This window comes from Arvicanthis niloticus, chromosome 10 (assembly GCF_011762505.2).
Source record: "Arvicanthis niloticus isolate mArvNil1 chromosome 10, mArvNil1.pat.X, whole genome shotgun sequence".
Lineage (NCBI taxonomy): Eukaryota > Metazoa > Chordata > Mammalia > Rodentia > Muridae > Arvicanthis > Arvicanthis niloticus.
In genome coordinates, this window is record NC_047667.1 from 72764297 (window position 1) to 72787962 (window position 23666).

The 23666-nt window shown below is 41.5% G+C and overlaps 1 protein-coding gene across 1 annotated transcript; it reads right to left on the reverse strand.

The window, feature by feature from the left end:
* Nucleotides 1-4474: 4474 nt before the first annotated feature.
* Nucleotides 4475-23452, reverse strand: Serpinb8 (serpin family B member 8). Its single transcript, XM_076941677.1, has 7 exons — nucleotides 23130-23452; nucleotides 15819-16001; nucleotides 14418-14555; nucleotides 11876-11993; nucleotides 9808-9950; nucleotides 8606-8758; nucleotides 4475-7605 (listed from the first exon to the last, which is right to left on the reverse strand). The coding sequence occupies exons 2-7, from the start codon at nucleotides 15984-15986 to the stop codon at nucleotides 7201-7203; spliced, it is 1125 nt and encodes a 374-aa protein (XP_076797792.1). The 5' UTR covers nucleotides 15987-16001; nucleotides 23130-23452; the 3' UTR covers nucleotides 4475-7200.
* Between the last annotated feature and the right edge of the window lie 214 nt (nucleotides 23453-23666).

The window sequence follows — 23666 nt, forward strand, 5'->3', positions numbered from 1 at the left end:
GTGACTTTATGACACTGAAGCTCCTATAAGGCAAAGAATACTGTCAAACAGACAAAGAGTCACACTACAGAATGGGAAATGCCAACTTCACATCTGGTAGAGGTTTAATATCAAAAACATATAAAGAACTCAAAAAATTAGATATCAAATACCTAAATAATCCAAGTACAAATGGGATCGACATCTACATGGAGAGTTCTTAATAGAAAAACGTCAAATGCCCGAGAAACACTTAAAGAAACATTCAATATCCTTAGCCATGAGGGAAATGCAAATCAAAACTATTTTGAGATTCTATCTTATACCTGTCAGGATGTCTAAGATCAGTAACACAGGGGATAGCTCATGCAGACAGTACTGAGCACTGCTGGTGGGAGTGCAAACGCATATAGCCATTACAGAAATCTGTGACAGTTCCTCAGAAAATTAGGAATCGACATACCTCACAACGCAGCTAATCAGTTGGTGGGTATACACCCAAAGGATATTCTATCCTACCACAAGGACACTTGCTCAACCGTGTTTATTGCAGCTTTACTCACAACATAAACTGGAAACAACCTAGATGTCCCTCAGCAGCAGAACAGATAAAGAAAATGTGGTACATTTACACAATGGAGTATTATTCAATTGTTAAAATTGATATGATAAAATTTGCAGGCAAATGGGTGGAACTAGAAAAAAAAACCATCCTGAGTGAAGTAACCCAGACACTGAAAGACCAATGTGGTATGAATTCACTTATAAGTGAATATTATCTATTATGTAAATTATAATCAAGCTACAATATGTAGACCCAGAAAATGGAAGGAGGAAGGGAGGAACTGAGGCGATGAATGAAGAGAGTTGAATTTGAAGAGCAGTTGATGTGTGGTTCGGTAATCTAGTAGGTGGAAACTTCATACAACATATCAATGCCACTTTAATGAGATTTTCAAATAATGAGGGACACTGAACCCAAATGCTAACTCTTGTCACCAAACAAAACTTCCAGCACTGGATTTCATCCAATTCAGTTGTTAGCCAAAAGAATTCCTTGGAAATCCCTAAACAACCCAGACTGTTCTTAAGACCAAAGGTTGCTCTCCACAAAGAGACAGCAAGGTCCCATTGCTAAAGGCAACACCCACAAAACTCACTGAACATGGAAAAGTCGAGATGGTTCCTATATAGAACCTTCACCTCTAAAAAGTAGTGCTTTCAGTTTGGGAAGGTAGTCTGCAGGCTAACAGAAGAAAAAACATAAGCACCAGCCCAGCCACAACACTTTTGATCTACAATCTATCCTATATACAAAATATGCTAGTTCAAAGCTGGTACAAAGCTTGTAGGAGTAACCAACCAGGATCTGATTTAACTTAGAGCACACTCCACAAGATGGAACCCATACCTTATACTGCCTGGGCTTGGGTGACCAAGGACCAGAGAGAAAATAGCACAGAGACCTATGGTAAAACCAAGTACTGCTGGTAAAATAAAAAATGAAACAATAAAATGACTCCTGATAATATTCTGCTATACTCATAGATTGGTGCCTCACTCAGTCATCATCAGAGATCCTTCCTCCTGCAGCAGATGAGAATTCAGGAATACAAAGTCCCACAGCCAGACATTGTACAGAAAGGGGGTGGGGGGAGAGCTGGGAACACGCAGTTGTAAATGGTATCCCTCCATCAAATGCCTCCCCTCAGAGCTGAGCCAATCCTACAGAAGACAAGGCAAAGGAGTGGGAAAGACATATTGAATGAAGGACAACAAGAAAACAAGGTTCTTTAAATCAACTGACTGAAGTTTATATGGATAAGAGAAAGAATCATCGTGCACAGGGCCTGCACTGGTCTGTACTGGGTCCCCTGCATATATAATATAGCTTTCAGTTTAGGACTTTTATGGGGCTTGAGTATGTGACCATTTGGGTCACTGATTCCTGTGTTTTTTCTTGGGCTCTTTTATTTATTTATTTATTTATTTATTTATTTAGTTGTTGACTCATCTTGTCTGTAACTGGTATGATAGTTTTTGTATTATTTTATTATATTTTAGTTTGTTAAAAATAGTATTTAAAAATTGAAAAAAAACATTTTTATTTAACATTTTTTTATTTTTGAAATTAAAATCTAATTACATCTGTTTCTGCATTCCTTCCCTACCTCCATACTCTTCCATGCCCTCTATCTTGCTCTCTCTTAAACTCATGGACTCTTTTGTTTAATTGTTATTGTATGTATAACATATATATATACACATATATTTATATATACATGTTACATGCATGTATGTGTATATATGTAAATATATACTGTTGTGCATGTATATGTGTATAATGCACAAAAATGTAAATACAACTTGCTTAGTCTATTTAGTGTGACTTTTATGTATATGATATCAGGACTAGCCAACTCTATTGGAAAACAAAGTCGGGGGTTTGTTGGAGAGGTACTGTGTCTACCAACGTCAGCATTCCTCACTTGCTTTTAGAAAGGCTATCACAAACAAAACCTATCACCCTTGTGGCTCCTTGTCGGTGAGCAGACACTCTGCCGGGTAGGCTAAATGCAGAACGCTGTGCTGCATTTGACCCTACGGCCGGCCGCCATTGGGTGATGAACTTGCGGGAAGCACCGATGCACCGCTCAGCGGATGAGGGAATGCAGTTTAAGATGGGGGCCCCAGCCCTAGTGAGGAATGGCACAGGCTGAGGCCAAACTGGGATTCGCTGACTCCCTGACATCCAAACCTAGGAATTACATGGAGGAGTCAAGAAGGGAGGGGATCATGGGCCTGCAATGAGGCCAGGACCATGGGGAGGGGGAAATCTTGCTAGTTTAGCAGCAATTGTCCATGAGCTTGAATGACTTTTCTGCAGGAGACTTAGGGGAGGCTTTGGAAGAGGAAGGCTTGCTCTACTCCCACCACAGCGGTTCTTGATGAGAGGGGCAGTCCTTGCTTGTCCATACTGTTTATTCACTGTCCACCGTGGAAAATGGGTGCATACCACTTCTTCAGAGTGGGCCAGAAACTAAATAACTTTTGCAGGAAGATTGAATTCAAGAGCTAAATATATTTTTATATACTAGCAAAAAATATACATAAATCAAAAATAAAATTTAGCACTATAATAGTCTAAGAGATACTGAAAACTAAAACAGTAATAGTGGGAAAACTGTGTATTGAAAATTACAAATAGAACACAAAGATAAAAGACCTGAAAACTGGGGAAACATGCTTTGTTCACAGATCAAAAGACACATATGTCTATTCACTCTAGGTTTCTGCTAACAGCAATGCAATCCTTATAAATATCACAAGAAGCCTTTGTATAAGTAAGCAAACTAAATGTGAAATTTAGAGAAATCAAGAAGCTTAAAATAAAAAAGACAATTTTGAAGACGTTAGCATAATGTTGGAAGACTCAGTTTTGTTCAGAGTTCAGAATTAAGTACATAATCAAAGTCATGTGGTATTATTTGTATCAAGGTAGGCAGGCAGATCAATGAAGCACAATCATTAAAACAGAACCACGTATACATGATCAATTGGCTTTCAACATAAGACACTGATGCAGTAATAGATTCAAAGGATATCTCCAATATAAACAACTCAAAATGGATCCTATGCCTAAATTTATAATTGAACACTATTAACACCTCCAAAAGACATGTAACTAATTCTTGAGCCCTTAGGTTGAATGAAGAGTTCTTAGATGTGATAGCAAACACACTGTGCATCAACAAAATAATATGTAGTACTGCATTAATATTAATAAACTTCAATTTTTAAAAATATTTTTGTGAGACAGAAAGCCCAAGGCATGAATTGTAAATAAAGTCTATAATTCACATACCTGATAATTTGTTCTCATTGTATTTTTCAATTAAATAATATAAATATATATAATAAGTGAGAGCATTTAGAAGATATTTCACTGTAGACCATAAATGGAGAGCAAATGATTCTACTGGGAAAATGCTGAACATGACCATTATTTTTTTATTATTTTATCTTTTCACTTTAGCTAAATGAAAACTAAAACTATTATGACATGTGACACTTTACATAAAAGAACATTGATGATCAAATAGATTTCAGTTAGTGTGTACAGCAACTATATCTTTGTTAGTAATGTTAAACAATACAAACTACTTAGGTGAACAGTTAGTAAGCTCTGTCTATCTATCTGTCTGTCTATCTATCTATCTATCTATCTATCTATCTATCTATCTATCCATCCCTATCCCTGAGACAGAGACTCACTGTCTCAGTGAGTCTCCTACAGGCCTGGAATTTTCTCCATAGACCAGGCTAGCCTGAGACTCACTGCAATCCTCCTTCCTTTACCTCTCCTACTGAGGGCTAGGATTAACCATAAGAGGCTTAGCAATTTCATAAATGCTATACCTGCACCTCCCAAGTAACCAAGGCATTCCAATCCCATGTAATCAAAAGAAGTGAAGCATTCATAAATGAGCATGAGTGTTCTTAAAACCTTTATTTACAATAATCAATCCTTGACAGCATTGCAAAATCCATAAGATTATGAATGGATGAACAAATCATATTATGCATATACAATGACCTATTTAGTAGAAACAAAGGAAGTATATACAAAAACATAGATAACATAATATAACATATATTAACTGTAATGAAGAAGAACCTAAAGGTATTTTCAGTGAACATCAGGAACAATATAGAAATGGATACAGCATCCCCACAACATTAATTAGGAAACAGAGAAGTGCTTGCTTGCGTGTGGTGTAAGTGGCTGGAACTGAACAGAGAGGAGATGGATACAAAGGTTACAAGCCCAGGGAACATCACAGAAGAGGAGACAGAAAGACTGCAAAAGCCAGAAGACCAGGAAATGTGTTGTGAGGTTGTGCCTCAGGGATAAGCCCCAGGATTGGCCATCTCATGCTGAGTGTTCGGCCATAAAAATAAATTCATGCAGGAACACTGAACAGATTCAGCAGATTGCATGTGTATGTTGATCCATTTAGATGTATATGTAACAAACTATAATTAAAGACAAGGGGACTCTGACTTTGGAGGATGGACATGGGAGCAGTAAGAAGGAGAGGAAATGATAAAATTACATTTTAATTAATTTTTTTAAATTCTAAAAGAGATATTTCAAAAAGTATCCAGGGGACATTTTCAGATATGACAGTCCTGTTCTGTGTGTTAACTATGCAGATGGCATCAGGGGGGAGATGCATGTTTCAGAACTTACCAAACTGTGCATTCAATTATTCCTATTCTATCCAATTATACCTCAGAAAAAGTGTAATTCCAAATTAGAGATGGAAATCAGATCGAAGTTCACAGACTCGCACTTTCTCAGCTCCTGGATTGGGTCATAGCCAGAGCTGTTTAGAAAGCACAGTTCCTGAGCTGAAGGTGGCCCGAGGACACATTCTGTACAGCTTGGTGAGATTTAATGAAGAACTACATTGTGCACAATTCATGGAACTGTCAACTGAGAATAAAGCAGAGTCAGGAGTCACCATTATTTAGTCTACCTCATTAAACATTAATAGGGCCAGCAATACTTAGTGTATTATAATGAAACCTTAGTATGACTAAGGCAGTTCAAGTTTTTGGAGATCATTTTGGATGTCTTATCACATACCTGAACATTATACTGACAGTATTATCATTTTTGTAATATTTATTGAGAAATTAAGAGTTCTAATCAACTACTGAAAATATTCAACACAGTAGTCTGTAATACATGTTTAATTTTCCAAGTAGTCTAAGAAGGTTCAGTTACAGAAAAGGCTACCCCATCCTAAAATTCAATGCAGAGCAAATGTTGTAACTAAATGATGATTGTCTTGAACAAGACTTATAGTGAAAATAAACTACAAAAACAATCATTATCCTGTGCTAAAATATTATGAATTTATATTTGCATACATATAATAGAGATAACACATATTCATATTAGTGGTGATCTCTGAGGAGGGTACTTGTAGAAAACTTAAATTTTCTTTTTATGTTTTTCTACAATTTTCCACTTTCTGACATAATACAAATGATCTTCAGTCAGAAAATATATTTTACTCTTTTTTACTTAATTTTTAATTTTATTTTAGAATTTCATATATAAGCAGTCTATTTACATTCCCACTCCTCACTCTTCAGCCGACTCCTCTTGTGCCCCCGTCACTTCCACTCATATTCATGACTTCTTTGTTACACACACACACACACACACACACACACACACACACACAGGTATAAAACAACCCACTGAGTCTATGTACTGATGCTGGCATGCATATGCACTGAGGGCGTTTGGGGGTGCATTTGAATCATGTCTGAGCATGTGGTTAATTAGAGATACAGTTTGCAAGAATCATTCAGTGTGATGTTAGAAAGAGTGGGGGGGGGATAAGAAAAACATTTGGAGCTTTAGAAAGAAGTTGGGGTGGGAGAGATAAAGAAACACGTTGGAGCCTCATCTCTCAGCTCCATCCTGAAGGTCCTGCTGAGTCCTTGAACTTTTGCTTGAAACTTGTGGAAAGAGTTGCCTGAACCCTGAGTCATACAGGAGTACTGGGTAACACTGATGGAACAAGACACTCTCTCAGCTACTTGGAAGTCACGGAGCAGTTACAGCAGTTACACTGTAGCTCTTGCTCTTAGCTTTGTGAATGGGGGACCTTCACTGACATTCCCTGGTGAGTCTGTCAGTGGTGGAGGCACACAGCTTAGAGATGTTAACAGCGTGGAACAGCACTTTAGGATCTGGGTTGTGAGTAAGGCTGGAGATGAGAATCACCTCAGACATGCCAAACCAAGTATGGACTTCTTGTCAGTTCCAAACTGCCATACACAGCATTGGGACAGTCAGCAAAGATATTTACCAACTACTAAGGATATTCTTTTTTATTTTTACGTAGAAATCACCATGGTAAATCTGGTAACATGAAAATTTAATTCTGGCATTCGGCAAAGAATGGTGTGTAAATCAATCACACGTTCTACTTTGTCTTCATTGTTGTTGTTTGAGACAGGGTCCCCTGTGTCACTGAGGATGACCTTGAGTGTATGACCCACCCACCCTGCACCTCACAAATGCTAGGATGGCAGGCAGACACCATCATGCCTAATTTTATAGGGTGCTTAGGGCTGAGCCCAAGGCTTTGTGCTTGTTGTGCAAACACTCCACCAATCCTCAGCCACGTGAGGCCATTATGGAGAAGAGAACCTGCCACAGAACAAGATGCTACTGGTTTTGTGGTGCCAGATGAAGAAAAGGAATGGGTGATCAGCACAGAACCTTGGCTCTATTCTACAGCACCGGGCATTCCTGATCACTGCAGTGGTGGCAGCTGCTTCAGTGCCTTCCTCATTGACCTCCACAAAGCACTTGTGGGCAACCTTGGACACGGGCACATTCTTCTTAGTTGTCATCCCAGAGAAGTCAGCCTTTGTTTCCTCAAAGGCATCTGTCATTCCCAAACTCTGAAGAACAGTTTCTAGGTCATAACTCTCCTCCAGCTTTAATCTGGGGAGAAAGACCTGCACTTTACTTTCTGTCAGGGTTTCTTGGTTTATCCAGGCCGTAAGCTTCTCATAGGTAAGAGCTGTTTCTATCTGGAATGACAAAGGGTCAACATTTAGAATTAGGAGGACAGTAGGCTGGTGCCAGCTGCATTCCCTTATCCCTCTGCCTAGTGAGGAGTGCTCTCATCTAGTGACAGCTGCTGGATTTGCTTCTATTCTGAGACTTTTCTAAATTCCTTCTCAGTTGGCCATGACAGCTCTCATTCTTGACTTATGACAACAGCTTTCTGATTATATAGAAAAGACAAAGAAATGAAGAAGCCTCGCCATCAATCCCGTGCGCTAGCATGCTGTCACTGGCTTGTATTAATTTTAAGCACTTGGTAACCTCAAGTCAACTATGGTAGCATTGTCCCCAGCTGAGAGCTGCCATAGCAGAATGCTGTTGGTCAAACACCTTCTATTTTTGTAAGTCTCTCCCTCTCCACACTTTGCTCCTTCTCTGTCATGAGGATGATCAAAGGCAGTGCTCCTTCCTCTCGACACCCACCCACCCACTTCCCCCCACACACACAAACACACACATGCCTGTACCTTAGACTCTTGTATTCAAAGTGTCATACATGGCTCAACTGCACTCGCTTCATCTGAAATCTTATTAGAAATGCAAAACTCCAAGCCATTATCCCAAATAACCCAAGCTAAGCTAGAACTTAAAATATCATGCGTGGGGCTCATATTCATCTTAATATGCAGGAAATATCACCATGACCCAGTGCTATCCTTCTTCCAGGATCTTTGTTCAAAAATTATTAGGCGATCAACCAATCCCACCCTCTTAAATTAAAAAAAAAAAAAATGCTGGTCTATTTTTGGAGCTCCCTTCTCCTAGCTTTATTAAAACTTAATTACTCCCAGATAAACACTTGGAAGAAATGCATATGCACGTTCACTAAAAGGCACACTGGGTGCCTGTCTCGCACTGCTTGAAATAACCTTTAGCTAGAAACTCTGCAAATGCTAGCTGGGAGATGGACGTAGAGGAACAAACTCAGTGGGTTTCTACAGACACTCAGTGCCTAAGACTCACCACGTCGAGACCAGTGCTCTCATCAGGAAGGAGAATGACCATGCTCAGGTCCTCCTCAGCATAGGGCAGAGACAGAACCTGCATGTTCAGTTCATCCACATGCCCCAGCTTAAATTTAGCATGCTTGAACATCATCTGCACTGTTTTTTTCCCCTAATGAATATAAAATTAAAGTTAGTTTCCCAAAAGGACATACAAATTACTAAAACTGAGCTATCTCCATCTCCTGAAACCCAGAAAGGTATAATATGAGCATGATTTCTATGCCTGTCTGTTAAATGTAAAATCCTTATTAGCACATTGCAGTATCAAGTAGAATAGACTTTTGCTCCATGGGTGAACTGTTACTAGGTAAAAAGAAAAAAAAAAAGAACAGCTTAATAATGAAACAGAACTTTAAAACTTGACACTGTTTTTTTAAAAGATTGTGATTGTTCTCGAGAAAACTCATAGTGAAGCACTTCTGTGGACTTATAGTCAGACGTCATTTCTCCAGATTAAGAAGGGTATCCACTGCCATTTGGCTGCTGCACTGAAACACCTCATTTAGGAAGACAGACAAAACAAAGAGAAATATCCCTGTATTCTGAAGCATTGACAAGTTGTAGAGTTAGTTTTATATCTTTGCTTTTCTTGGGAAGGAACCATGACATGAGGTGTATAACAGGCAGTTTTAAAGCTGTACCAAAATACATTTTACTATCATATCTTTGTGTATCTTGCTATGTATATAGTCACAGAAGTCAAATTCCATTTTATATTTAAAGGGAACACAGAAAATTATACTTAAAGTTAGCTTAACATCTGCTAAAATTTTTTCTTTCATTAAATATTTTATAACCTTGAATTCTATAGCAGATTCACATAGCTATGATTGACATGGCAAAAGATATCTAAGCAACCACTATTATAGCATGACATCAGCGTGATAACATGGCTCAAGCAGAGACCTACATAACAGACAGCATTTGCCTGGAGATGGAAGATAAAATTGACCAAAGATGAGAAAAGGAAAAACTGTCAGTATACACATTGTTCTACTTTCTCTTTCTACCACTAATTAAAGATACAGAAGAGGCATTACTTTCATTAGAAACATTAAGAATAAAAAGTCTGTAAAAGAGCTGTTCCTTTTCTCATCCGTCACCTTTTTCAGCTTACTACTTTAAGAAAATAACAATACATTGAAAATACTGTCCTACCTGATTAGTTTTAAAGGGCATACCCCTTGTGTACTTCCTGTCAAACTGAGCCTTCCACTTCCCTTTGAAATACATGGCATTCACAAGAACCAGCTTAGTCAGTGGGCAGACTGTTCCAGGACTCAGAACTTCAGAAATTTTTCCTGAATAGAACATAAAAATATTTTTTTAAAAAAAAAGAAGGAGGAGGAGGAGAGGGGGAAGAAGAAGGATGTAAGAGAAGTCTATCCTGATTTGGGGGAAGGGGAGATACTAAGCATTCTCTTATACTTATTCCTCTTGACATGAGCATCATTTGTAGTTAAACAACCTCTCCCCCCCCTCTTTTCTTCATAAGACAGTTTTTTGGTTTTTTTGGTTTTTTTTGGTTTTTTTTTTTTTTGGTTTGGTTTTTTTTGTTTTGGTTTTTTTTTTTTTTTTTTTTTTTTTTTTGCATAGCATAGACTGGCCTCAACCTTGTCAGACTTGCTATCCAGCAGAATGTGCCTTCAAGCACACAGTCTCCTTCCTTCAGCCTCACAAGTTCCGATGCAGCAGTATGTGCCAAGATGCCATGTTTAGACAGAAGTTTTAAACCAGGTCAGGCTGCTATGGCTTATTTGTGTGCAGTAGTTCAGGATGAGAACATTTTCCTGAACTTCTGCCAAGTTCACAAAGATAGCAGTTGATGACTCCAAGAAAACAACCCAATGTCTTTGCTTCTAACAATGCCCACTCGGCCATAGCACTATAAGATCTTCACTTACACTACTATGGACGTTTGGCGTGAGATTAATTCTTGGTTGGGGTAAGGTTCTATTGTGCATTCATGCATGGTAATTTCTTCAATTTCAATAGCCAAAATTACCTGCAGCCATGTTTAGAAGACAAAACCAATCCTGGTTAAGAATCACTGTTTAGTACTAATCTCCAAATCACATTTAGATAAGCAGAGGCTTCCCAAAGATCAGAAATATAGACCTCTAATACATAATACCTTTTTGTAAGAGAGGCTCCAAAAGAAATAAGCCGAAGAAAGAAATTATGGAAGCAGCATAGAGTGGACTAAGTTCAGTCACCCAATGAAATGGGACAAGGTGGTTGGCAAGACACCCTCAAGCTCTAATATGCTGGGGAAACATGCACGTGCTCAACCTACTGGAGGAAGGAGGTGAAGAGCTAAAGAGAAGAACTAATGGTACTTGAAGGGCCAGGCACAGAGAACACCGTCAGTGACTTCCTGCTATTTCATCAATGGGAGAGCAAGAGTCCCTCATGCAGATGCTCTATGAAACATGAGAGGCTCTGCCCTTTCTGTGCTCAACCTCTGACTGACTTTTAGGATGGTCAAGAACATTTGCTGCTAATTGGCACATGGCGGGTGTATCATATACAGTACATGTGTTAACTACTGGGTTTTGTCACCGGAAGAAGTAAATGACTTAATTCCTCCACATCTTAGAAGTCTCTATGTTTCTTGTTTATTATTTAGGGCACCCTCTTTTTCTCTGTGTTCAAGTCAGGAACAGGCAAACATATTTCAGGAAGCTAGGAAGAAATGGGGTCTGTGGACACTGCAATCCCAATATTAACAAGATATCTAGAAACTAGGGCAAATTTGCAAGAGATTCATGTTCTGACATAACCATGGCCACCATGAACAGTTAAAAGGATGGTGAGGCTGCAAGTCAAAGTGACAAGCTGCTCAGATTTCCAAAGAGAGACAGTGGGCCAACTCCAACTGACACACCATCTAAACCCTGCTCTGCTTCAGAGCATAGCAGAATTTCCCCTGACAGAACATTAGCAATAACCCCAAAGAAAGCATTTCCCAAGGACTTTTTAGTACAGTTCAGAGGGAAGCAGTCTGAGATTCAATGTTAGGTTCTTTAGGAAATTACTATTATCATAAAATTATTATGATCTCATAATCCTGAGGAAAAAGATTTGCTTGTTTCCCAAAAGTCAAACATGCCATCACAGCACTGAGAACTGGGTCATAGGAGCAACAGCATGGGGGATGTGGCTCAGCATGCCATAGACCTTTCCTCTCCTAACTCTAAAGTCCATATAAATGAAAACCTCCTACCTTCAGTTTTTTCCAACACCCAGTCATTGATGTGTTTTCTGCACCCTTCAGTGTCTGTAACAAAGGACAGCTCTTCTAGCCCAGCCTGATAGAACTTCTGGCAGGATTCCTTGAAGGTCTACAAGACACAAACACAAGTTGAACACTATTCAGCATGGTTCTCACAACTGCGGAAACAAATATTTTCTCTTAACATTTTCTCTATCACAAATGTCTGTGGAGGTGATTCTAACACATAAGAACCCAGATAACTTCCCCTACAAAAATAAGTTTTCCCATATTTATGTGGCAATTAACGCTACTCTCTGCCCAATACGTATTCCAAAATAGTTTAGGGGCATGTACATTAGAAAGGTAGAATGTGTTTCACGGTACAATGCTAGATGATAAAGCTTATGTTCCAAGTGAACGTAAATTCACTAGAAGAATCCTAGGATCCAGAATCATCCCTGGTGATAGCTAAAACCAAAGTCAGGAGCTGCCAGAGAAGAGAATTCAACCACGGCCTGGACAGGTCTGCTCCTGAGCTTCATGTGAGAATCCTCAGAACTGTCAGCTAACACAGTTGTTAAGCTTGCACCATCTATTGCCCTAATCTCACATTAGTGACATCCTATACATTATGTGACATGATTGTCAGACCTCAGCTGACCTGCAGGAGGTCTGGGGGGGGGGGGGACTGGGATAAGTGAATTTGGGGATGTATGCTCAAGCTTGAAGCCATTTTATTTTAGAAGGGCTGCTTTGTCAGTGGCTGAATTTTCGAGGCAGGAAATGGCCAATGAAGGCACAAAAGACCCATTAGAAGCAATCCACAACACTGTGGAAGACACAGCCTAGAGCCCATCAGAAGCCAACAGTGGTGATTCAGAAGACACAGCAAACCTTGAGAGGCCGTCTCAACAAGATTCGGCCCCCAAAGCAGAGGTAGGAGTGGGAAGGGGCTCTGTGTAACCTGTGGATGATGTGGTCACTCCAGGTACAGAGGGAAGGGTGAGGATATCTATCAGCGTGCATGAAGATAACATAACGACTTTGACCTCAGGGAGGGATTTATCAGGAAACGCTCTCCTTAGTCGAAGTCCCTCTCACCAAGATACCACAGTTGCCGATGCCCCACCCCCACTACTGACAACTTGTCTCCTTAACCATCCAAGTTCCTCTTTGGGGACCAAAATCAAGTTCTCTCAATCTTTCTACACCAACCCAAGGCCTGTTACAGACTCCCTCTCTGGTTTCCAAGATACTCTCCAATCATCCATGGTCCTAAAATATTTCAATTTCAGAACCCACCTGAACACCCCAGAAAGAACTATTCTGATGTAAGAAAATCCACTCAAATTATATTCTATTCTCCCCAACAGAGGCAGGTGCTGCTTTCAGATAACAGTTGCACCCCAATTAACCATATAGAACTTAGTCTAAGTATTTCTAGCTCCTCTCAGGACCGAACTCTCAGACTCCAGACAAGTACTCATGCTGGGCAGCAGCCTAAGCTGTCCTGCCTATTGCCTGTTCCTAAGAATGGGGTCTCTCCCCATTTCCCTGAGATCCCCATTTCTATGGAATATCTCCTTTTGCCCCTGGTTCTCTCCCCCTTTCCCTGGTCTTGGGACACTTCTTCCCAACTATCAGGACCATGAACCTAAAAGTTTCTAATGTACATCAAAATACATTTTTTCTAAACTCCTTAACTTACCTTGGTCCCTAGTCTATCTGTCCCAACAGATTTCAAATCAACTACAGGATGTTCCAGTAACTCCAGCATCAGCCTCAGTTGTTTCCTCAGAATCCATTTCCTGGTCCAGCCTCACAGCCCTTCTCCACCCGCAGACAGTCCAGCAGAATCTGTACATTGGCTGACACAGCCTGCTCTTCTCAATTGACCAATAAGAACCCAGCTTCTCTGGGCCTCCTAACTACAATGCCCCAGTGTCATCAGGAAGCAGCCAAATAAAATGACACTCAAGTACCCAGCACCCAGTGACTAAAAATAAAACAAAAAAGTGGAAATGAAGGGACTCTGGTCACCCTGAACATGGTGGGCATTGCTCGGGCAGGCCTTTCCCTTCTTTTCCATTCCCTCCACCTTGTTAAAAAACCATTAGACTATATTCCTAAAGCTAGCTACCAAGGTGTATTTCCTTATTTGGTCACTTCCTCCTCTTTAGGCAGCCTACCAATGTCCAGCTATCAAAGTATTGGAGTCCAGAAGTCAAAAGCTCACTTAATGAACATGCCCAAATAAAATTAAACTTCATCCTTACTCAGCGTTTCCCTGTGTATTTTTATAAACTACCATTTTCCTATGTGCCATGTCTGTCTCTTCTCTATTCGCAGGCAGTCCTTTGTCCTTCCAAGACAAGTATCCCCTCCCTGTCTCATTAGACCTTTTCTTATTTCCCCTTGTCTTCTGTCTCCTGCCTTTGTCACTTATTCTGTCCTCTGTCCCTCTGGGGACAAATAAATCTCCTTTATGCTGAGAACTTGGTCTGAGAATTTGGTCTTGGGGTCCTGAGCGGACACTTTTCCTCACACGTACCGAAAGGAAATCACAGGATTCTTCTCCAAAGAGTCGGCAAGCACTTTTAAGCAAATACTGAGTACCAGTTTTGTTAACTTCTGCGAGAAGTGTCTGGAAACCTTGATGAACGTCTCCATGTCCACTCAAACCAAGTACCTAGGGAGGGAATAAATAAATAGCCTGTTTTAAACATGATCATTATCTCCCCTCCTATGCACAAACACAGCTAAGGGATGAAAATCTGAAATATTTTTATAGTAAAAGGAGTCTGGTTTGACTGTCTTAACGGAGTTTTTAGCCCAGCACTCGTGCCATCTGCAGCTGTGGCTGACTAATGCTTTGGAGGATGCTGGCAGTATTTGTGGGCTTCACCCACTAGATGTCAGTAGCACCTCTCTGCTGTGAAAAGTAAACCACTGAGCCCTTAAGAATAGTCCCTGGAGAAGCAAAATCCCTCCCATCTCCTTAAATGACAGCCCCTGGTCTTCAGGATTCATCCATCCCAGAGAAACATTATGTGATAACTCGGGATGGATGAGTAACATAAAAACTAGATAGCAGGGGTGAATCTAGTAACTGGAGAATGTAAGAATAAAACAGCAGATATGAAAAGGGAGAAGCTTCATTTGTTTGTTTGTTTTCCAGACTAGATCGCATGATGAAAGTTATGGTTTCCCTTCTGTCTCCTACCAAGTCTCACTCCCAAGGTTTCTTCCCCAGGAGTTCAGTGAGAAGATCTCAGCTTCTTCTGCTCCTGGATGCCCTGCAGGAGCTCATGCACACACTCTAGTGATATCTATATGGACATTTGAGTGATTCTCTCCCATATGCATGAAGATAATTTGTGCCCCTAAAACATCACTATTTTCTCATTTGTAGATAAAGACACAACTATTTGAGATGTGACAGATTAAATGTTCCTTCTAAGTGAGTCCCAAAGAACTAATTTTATATTTATGCTCATTTTCTTCAACTTATGTATAATCATACCTGAAAAACCACCCATTTCACAAAAACTTACTTATACAGCTGCATTTCTATTTAAAACATAATACTACAAAAGCTGAAAAGATAACAGAGCAGGGTTTATTCTGTTCCTTTGTGTAGGATAGAACTCGAATTTACCATTTTTCTACAAGATGTGAATCTATCGAATGTTTGATGACTTTTACCTAGACAAAGCAATTTGACACTCATTGTCTCCCGTAAACTGTAGAGAAGATGACTGGTCTTATACATGATTGCCTTCATTCTGTACTGACCCATGTCAGATCACAAGATTTCTCCTCCCACCCACCAGGCAAACTGACCTTCACCAACTGGCAGGCTGATACAGAAGGAGCCCCTGCTCTAGGGAGTCAGAACTAACCTGCTGTTTTTCTCCCCCTCTATCCATCCCTGCACTGCCAGCAAGCATACCTGGGACATCTGGGTAGCAGTGTTTCCTTTGGCTCCAAGGTAGACCATGGCCAGAGCTGAGGAGACACTTATGGGGCAGAAGAACAGGTTTCTTGACTTGTCTTCTTCACCCAATATTTTTAATAGGCTGATGGCAAAAGAGCCATTGGCTTCACAGAGGTCATCCATCTGAGAGGGTCTAGACTAAAGGCACAGCACAGAGGCACATCAACAAAGTTTTCTGTAGTCACATGGTCACCAGGACCTCCATCAGAGGACGGTAGGTATATCAGGTGGAATATGTATACCTCAAAAGATACCCAGTCCCAACCCCTAAACCCTGTATGTTGTCTTATTATCTTACTTAGCAGTTAGTAGCATACTTGTGTGATTTAAGTAAGGATTTTAGACTGGCCTTCAGTATCAAGGAAACTGTAAGGAACTAGCAAAGATTCTTAGAAGAGAGAGAGGCAGGAAGGTTTGAAGTGAGAAACAGAGATACAGGCAGAAGTCACAGCAGTGCCAGGCCACCAAGGTGGCCATCTCAGGAAGCCGGAAAAGGCTAGGAAATAAGATTGCCTCCTGATGGCTTGGTAAGAGTCAGTAACAGACTCTGCAGTATCATGGTGGATTTGAACCTCTAGGACCTTGAGATAATGAATTTATGTCATTTGTAGTCACAAAGTCTGTGGGGGAATTAAAAGGTTAATGGCCTACAGTTCTCAGATGGACTTTGAAGTGCTGGACAGGAAATTTGACTTAATTGACAACTCATGTGGAAGCTTCTTCTAAGGAGACACCCATAGCAAACCTGCTGGTATCCACCACCTCCCAACTGCAAGGGACGGACCTGCAGATGGAATCCTCCACCCCCAGAGTTTCATCCCTCCTTTTGTCCTATACAATTCCCCAACCCCAACACTACACCCACAGGTTTTCTTCCACAGAAGGACTTCAGCCCTTCAGCTGTTATGATTAAAGAACAACTCTGCTCCTGGAGAATGCCCACCTTCTTCCCTTCATTTCCACACTGACTCCATCAATCCCTGTCTAACAAAAATAATACAGGATCAATATGAAATCAAAGTCAAATATGCCCCTGAATATATATATATATATACAAATGCAACCAAATACTGGCCCATGAATGTAGGACTTTCTGAAACAGGGGCTCAGACAGCCTGCAAAATTGTATAATCCCTCCCTCAAGTAGTCACTCCTTTTATTAAGTAGTCAATAGTTTAATCCTTCCTCCAAAGTTAGTCCCTCCGTTTAGCTGCTAATAGGCTGACCATCACTGACCTTAGGTTCAGCTCTATAGCCCCAATAATATCACATTGAGGTGAGTAAAGCCATTGTCTCAAGGAGGGAGGGACTGGAAGGCTGAACAGGGTGTGGATGACCCTTCCAGAGCTCCAGGAAGTAATTAGTGACTGAAACTCCCAGATTCCACAGCCTGTCACTCCTAATCATCATACACACACGCACGTGCACACACATACGTCAGAATATTGCTATTTTCATCATACACACATGCATGTACATGTACATACACACATCAAAATATTGTTACTATATATATATGTATATATTCTTTTTAGTCTCTAATATAATTATTAAACAATGTTCTATTAATCATCAATAATTTTTCTGTAAATAGAAAGTCCATTTCTACTACCATGTCATTGAAAATTTGGAGGATAAAAATTCCCTAGATCTAGAGGCTGTATTTACGGTGGTCTAACCTGAAATGTGGACTGTTGGTAGATGAAAAATATATGTGAATGAGGATAACTCCAAAAAGATGTAACGTTTTCCACAACATCTACTGAGAGTGGTGTGGGAACCTGTGTGTGTGTGTGTGTGTGTGTGTGTGTGTGTGTGTGTGTGTGTGTGCTTGTGTGCGTTTATTTCACATGAATCCAAAACTGAACATCACAGGTGCAGCAGAAGCACAGGATACTTTTAACCTTCCCCTCAGCTTTACTAAACACATAAAACTAAGCTGAAGGAACAAACAGAACAGACTTCTTGCTTGCTACGCTCACTTCCTTCCATCTGACTGTCTAGCTTTAGAAGACTTGTGATTATTAATTAGGATATTTACCCCCTTGAAATGTACATTTTGTCAAATGCCTCTAGGCAATTTTACAGCCCCCACCTCACCCTCCAGAAACAACTAAAACTACCGGTTGGAATGTAGCTACCCAGTTGAGCCCTATTAACCTGGTTCTGGAATCGAAAATGCCCCAGCCTAGGTCTGGCCAGGCAGCACAATCCTGTTGGCCCAGCTTTTGCTACCTGCCTAAGCTCAGGGAGCAGGTGGCTACCAGTCCCCACCCAGAGAATATTGAATCTGCGGATGGTAAACACATGTTGCTCAATTTCAACTTGCCTTACTGGCTCAATTGCTGGCCATTATACATCTCCCACAGCTGTCACGACCTCCCCAATACTCTTAGCTCAGCACCCTAACTCTGTCCTCAACTTTAGTTGCTCAGTTACCTTTAGTTCCAGCTCAACATTCCGAACCTCCTGCCTGGAGAAGAGACAGCTCTGCATAAGATCTCACATGGCTGCTTGACTTTGCTCCCTCACAAGCATCAGGCAAACACCCTTCCTCTCCCCCTCCCCCTCCCCTCCCCCTACCCCTCTCCCTCTCCCCTTTCCCTCCTCTGTTTCCCCTATCCCCCTCCCTCCTTCTTCTCCCCTCTCCCTCTCCCCTTTCCCTCCCTTTCCCCCTCCCATCCCCCTCCCTCCTTCTTCTCCCCTCCCCCTCCCCTTTCTATCCCCTCCCCCTATCAGTTTCTCAGGAAACTGAGGCAAACATAAAGACCACAAGTTCAAGGACAGTCTGGGCTACCAACCAAGTTCAATACTAGTCAAGACAATTTAGAGAAATATTATTTCAAAATAGTAAAGAAAAACAGGGTTTGACTGGCACAGCCAGTATATGTGTGTATGTGTGTGTGTGTATGTGTGTGTCTACCCACGGCACACCAGCACCACAAACAAACACAGACTCAAAAATCAAGAGTCAAATTTAGGCAGGATTCTTGTTTCAAGTGATGGAAAGTAATATTACTTCTACTAATGTTAGGATCACTATAGTATTAGTATCATTGTGATTAATCCTTCACTACTGATCAATCATTATGATTGTAATAGAGTCTCATGATCATCAGTTGTAGTAGTCGTTATTAGTTATTACAATCTTAACAAATTGTGTCTTCCACAATAATTTTATATTTATTTATGTTTAATTCTATTAAAATATATAGAAACCCTGATTATTAATCCTTACAATATTTAAAGTTCATCCTATAGCCATGCAAGCTATTTTTAATGTTATTTTTTCTATACATATATACAAATAATTTTAACTGGAAGCCTTAAGCCCTTCAAGAAGAGTATGTCCTAATTTGGAAGATTAACAAATAAACAAAGTAGAAAGCATTAGAAACTGTACCTAGAGGTGAATGGCTAGGCATGTGTTCATTTCCCTGTACAGGCAGATCGTGATTTCAAAATGCCTCTTATGGTACCTTTGCAATTGTACTTTATTGAGGTCCAATGGCTTGAGGGTCACCTGAATCTCTCAGATGCAAGAAAATGTGGGGACCTGAATGGCTCAGACAGGAGCAAGGTTCTCTATTATTACCAGTTTCATTTGAATTTACCCCAAGGCAGTTTTTAAAAGAAGCCATCTATTATAGAGCAAAATGTGAAGTTCTTCCCTATCTCCACATCATGAAATATTTTTCAGGACTTGAAGCAAAGAGTATAGGTATCAGGAAACACTTCCTGTTGTAGACAAGCCCCAGTGCAGCAAGAGCTAACTTGTCTCCAGGCAACATGTGTTTCCACAGCCTCAACTTACACTTGACATCCCAAAAAGTATGAGAAAAAAAATTCACCAACCTCATCAACCAGAAGGTGGCACCAAAGAAACTCAAAACAAGAAAACAAGAGTATAACCAAAGCATGACCAAAGTCAGATTTGACCCTACCTTAGGACAAACATCTTAGGGTGTGTGCAAACGTGTGTGTCATACATATGTGTGTGTGTGGGGGGGGCGTGTTCAGCTTGTCTGAGCAGGTCAAAAGAACGAACTGAACTAGTGTATGAAACTTTACATGTGATTGCTCCTACGTGCCAACTTCTAATTACGATTTCTTTCATGTCTCTTCTTTCTTCATGTCATTACTTTGTTCCCATTCCTTTTAAACACCCAACTGGTAGTCAATAGCAAATATAGCCTATTAACTGCATATTGACACATGATCATGCACACACACACACACACACTGTCACACATAAACACACCTATACATACCCTCACTCACACAAGGTCACATTTACACATTCACCCACTGTTGTAAAGCCTGGTCCTGCTTACTACAACAGCAGTTAATCAGAGGCAGGAACTAGGTGGCAAAGCGACTCACCATTGGTGTCTCAATCTCAGTTATACACGGAAACTTTTGAGAAAGTTGGGATATCAAGCAAAAATGCCTTGACCAGTAAATCTAAAGTGAAATCACTTTCAGTAAACAATAGCTTTAGGGTTCATTCTGTAACTGGACTATTCAGCTAATAAAATGAACAAGCATTTTGGCTAATTTTGATTTTACAAGTGGAGAAATAATGACAGTGACAATTGAGTACTGTCCAGGGGATTTACATGGACACCAAGCCTTCCTCTGTGTATGCGACATCACGCTTGTGCTGGGAGCATGCCACACTGCTTCCCTCCTCACTCGTCCCAGATGATGGAGGCATTCACAGAGCACTTGTGCTGCACTCTCCTTTCCTGGTTGTTGGAACACAGCTAATAGAATGACCCATCATCAACACTGCCTTGAAGGACTATAGGAGATGCTCCAGAAAAAAAGGCAGAAGGCCTTCTGCATCCAGTTCGTTTGGTGCCCTGGATTGTTCTAAGACATGATTCTGTGCCTCCTTCGTTAAACACTTACATTCAATTTATAAGACATGTTTATTCTCATTGGATGTTGGAACATAGCTATAGAACCCAGTCTGGAGAAAGGACATACTGAATGTTTTTCTCAGTGTACCCTGAATCTGGATATGGCTTTCTGCCTTGCTTTCCTGCTTTCCTGGGTATAATCTACAGTGCTGCTGGGCAATTGTGTTTAAGTTGGTCGTCCACGAGGAAGTTCTAGGAAAGGCTTTGAAGAGGCTCTAGTAGACTCAAGCATGGCTAACATGGCTCTGGCAGACCTCCACCTTCCCTGCTCCCCTCTGCATTGCTAAAAACCCATTAGATTATATCCTTTTAGCTAGTCACCAAGGTCTAGTCCCTTATTTGGCCACTGGTTCCTGCCCACCAAGGTCCAGATATCAATGTATTAAAGTCTAGCAACCAAAAGCCCCCTTTTGGCTCACCTACCTCATCCTAAAATGAGGTTTCCCCTTGTACCTTTGTAAACTGCCGTTTCTCTGTGGGCAGCAGCTGTCTCTTCTCTATCCAGAGGTGCCCTTTGTCCATCCAGGGAAAACATCCTTCCCCTCTCCCTGTTCCCTTCCCCCTCTCCCTGTCCTCTATCTTCTGTCCCTTGCTTTTACTCCTTATTCCTTGCCCTTTGTCCCTCTGAGGCAAATAGATTTCCTCTGTGCTGAAAATGTGGTCTTGGGGTGTCTGTTTGATGTCCCTTTCAGGGCTGCTCTGTTAAGACTATCTGCTTGCTGGTGTTTATTTACATGTTTGTCTGTTCATGTTTTTCTGAACTCAACCAACCTTCCTTGGATCATTTTTTGCTTTGTTACATTCTTGAAAAAGTACGCTGAAACTGAAGTACCAGGTAGTCTTCCCAAAGAAGCTGACTCTGAGAACTTGAACAAGAATTCTGAAGAGGGTACAAAGAGAAAAACTTCAGGCTGAGAGATTGGTATGTACAAAAAAAAAAAAAAAAAAGTAGCAGAAGATTATGTTTGTTTGGTATTTAGGGGTGTGCTCTGTGTGGGATCCTGTGAGACACAAGGGGGAGATGAGACTCTTTTGCTGAGTTTATGGGTGTAAGCACAAGCTGAGAGCTGGAAGCTGTACATAGTTTTCTACCAAGCATGTTATACGTAGCTCTCGGGCTTGAGGAAACTGACACAGCCCACTACTGGGTGTGGAAAGGGGCTGGGGAGTCTGTTGGTAGGCCACTATCATGGACCAGTGAGTGTTTGATGCAGATCCAACTGACTGGAGAAATAGGAATTCTCAGACATAGTGATGAATGGCTGCGAATTACAAAGAAGGGAGGAGTCCAGGATCGATATGAAGTGCCCTGCTAAATGTATGCTTAGGGTAGGTCAAGAATCCTAGCAAGTTCCTATGAAGAACTGGCTTGGAATGGGGAAGGTGATGCATTCCATTTGAGATGTGTGAGGAATTCCAGGTGATCTGAGGCTGTAAGGTGACAGCCAGTCTAGTTTAGAAATAAAGGTAGGGCAAGAAGGAGATGAGCAGACATTCCAGAGCAAGAGTTACGGGCCCAGGGCATCCGGACTTCAGGAAAGCCTAAGCTAACAGATGAAATGCTGTAGATTCTGTGGTGGAGGCATTCTAAGAGAAACCCACCTTATTCTTGGGGATGTCCAATATTTAAAGGAAGAGAGAGAAAACACAAATAAAAACAAAAACCATGACCTTGGAATCAAGGAGTTATTGAGAGAACCCGGAGGATATGTTTGTGTGGTCCACAGACACCAGCCTAAATTAGGAGGCCATGACATGAGAAAAGAAGCCCGTGGTGAAGCAGTCTGGACCTGAGGTGAAGAGCTGTAGGGCAGGTGCCTGAAACCTGGAGACTGAGGAAGTTAGCTGAAGAACAACCCGCACACAGGGTGAAGGGTTGCGGGTTTAAAAAACGATTCGTTTCAAGTTGACAAGAAGCAGTTAATGAACGAAAGATAGAAGAAAGTTAAAAGGGGGTGGGGCTAGTGGAGTGGAGTGGAAAAACATGGGTGGGAGAGAGGACAGAGCAAGGAAAAGAACAGGCAGTAAGCTGCACAGCACGTGTGTGTGCCCCTGCATGGGAAGGACCCAGCACTGCAAACAAGCCTGAAGCTCCATGTAAATTCGGGGCATGTTGTGGGTCGCTCCCCAGCCTTGTTTTGGTACACTTGGCTTCTTCCAATCGCAGATATAAAAAGCTCCAGAGCTCCCTCCTGGAAACCAAAGCCGGAATAGCAACAGTGTCAGGCACCCAGCCAATCACTAGAAGCCAGAAGCAGGCTTTGCCACTCTGGGTGCTCCTGCGCTCTGCCGGCCAGGCTTACACACACGTGACCCCTGCAGCCCAAATGGCCCTCCTTACCTCGTTGTCCCCGGAGTCTTCTGCTAGCTCCTGCACTCTTCCTTCAACCTTGGTGTGAGCCTGGTCTTTTTCCTGCTTGGCTTCTATCCAGGCTCTTCAGAGCCAATGTCTGTCCGCGGCCCCCCCGGGGATCTGAGAGGTCTGAGAGCCTCCTACCAGCTTCACCTTGAAGATACCTGCTGCTGGGGCTGCTTCTGCTGCTATTCCTGCTTTGTGGATACTTAAAGTCCACCCTGATCCAGGGCAAGGCGCCTGTCTGGTGACTCAGAACATAATGCACAGACTTCAACAGTCTGTGACTCACACTATCCACAGTGGGACCCGGAAGGAGCCAGAGACTGGCCAGACAGCCTCCTGGGCGGGGCTTAGGTAGTGGGGGGGGGGAGGTTGAGGAGGGTGGGGAAGAGTGGTCAGGTGTCAGTTGACACCTCTACATGGGTTTGATGATAGAACTAGGGTCCGATATCCCCAGAACAGTGTGAGTGCCTTCACCCCACTACCGTACTAGTTTGTTTTTCCAGGTCAGTATGTATAGAC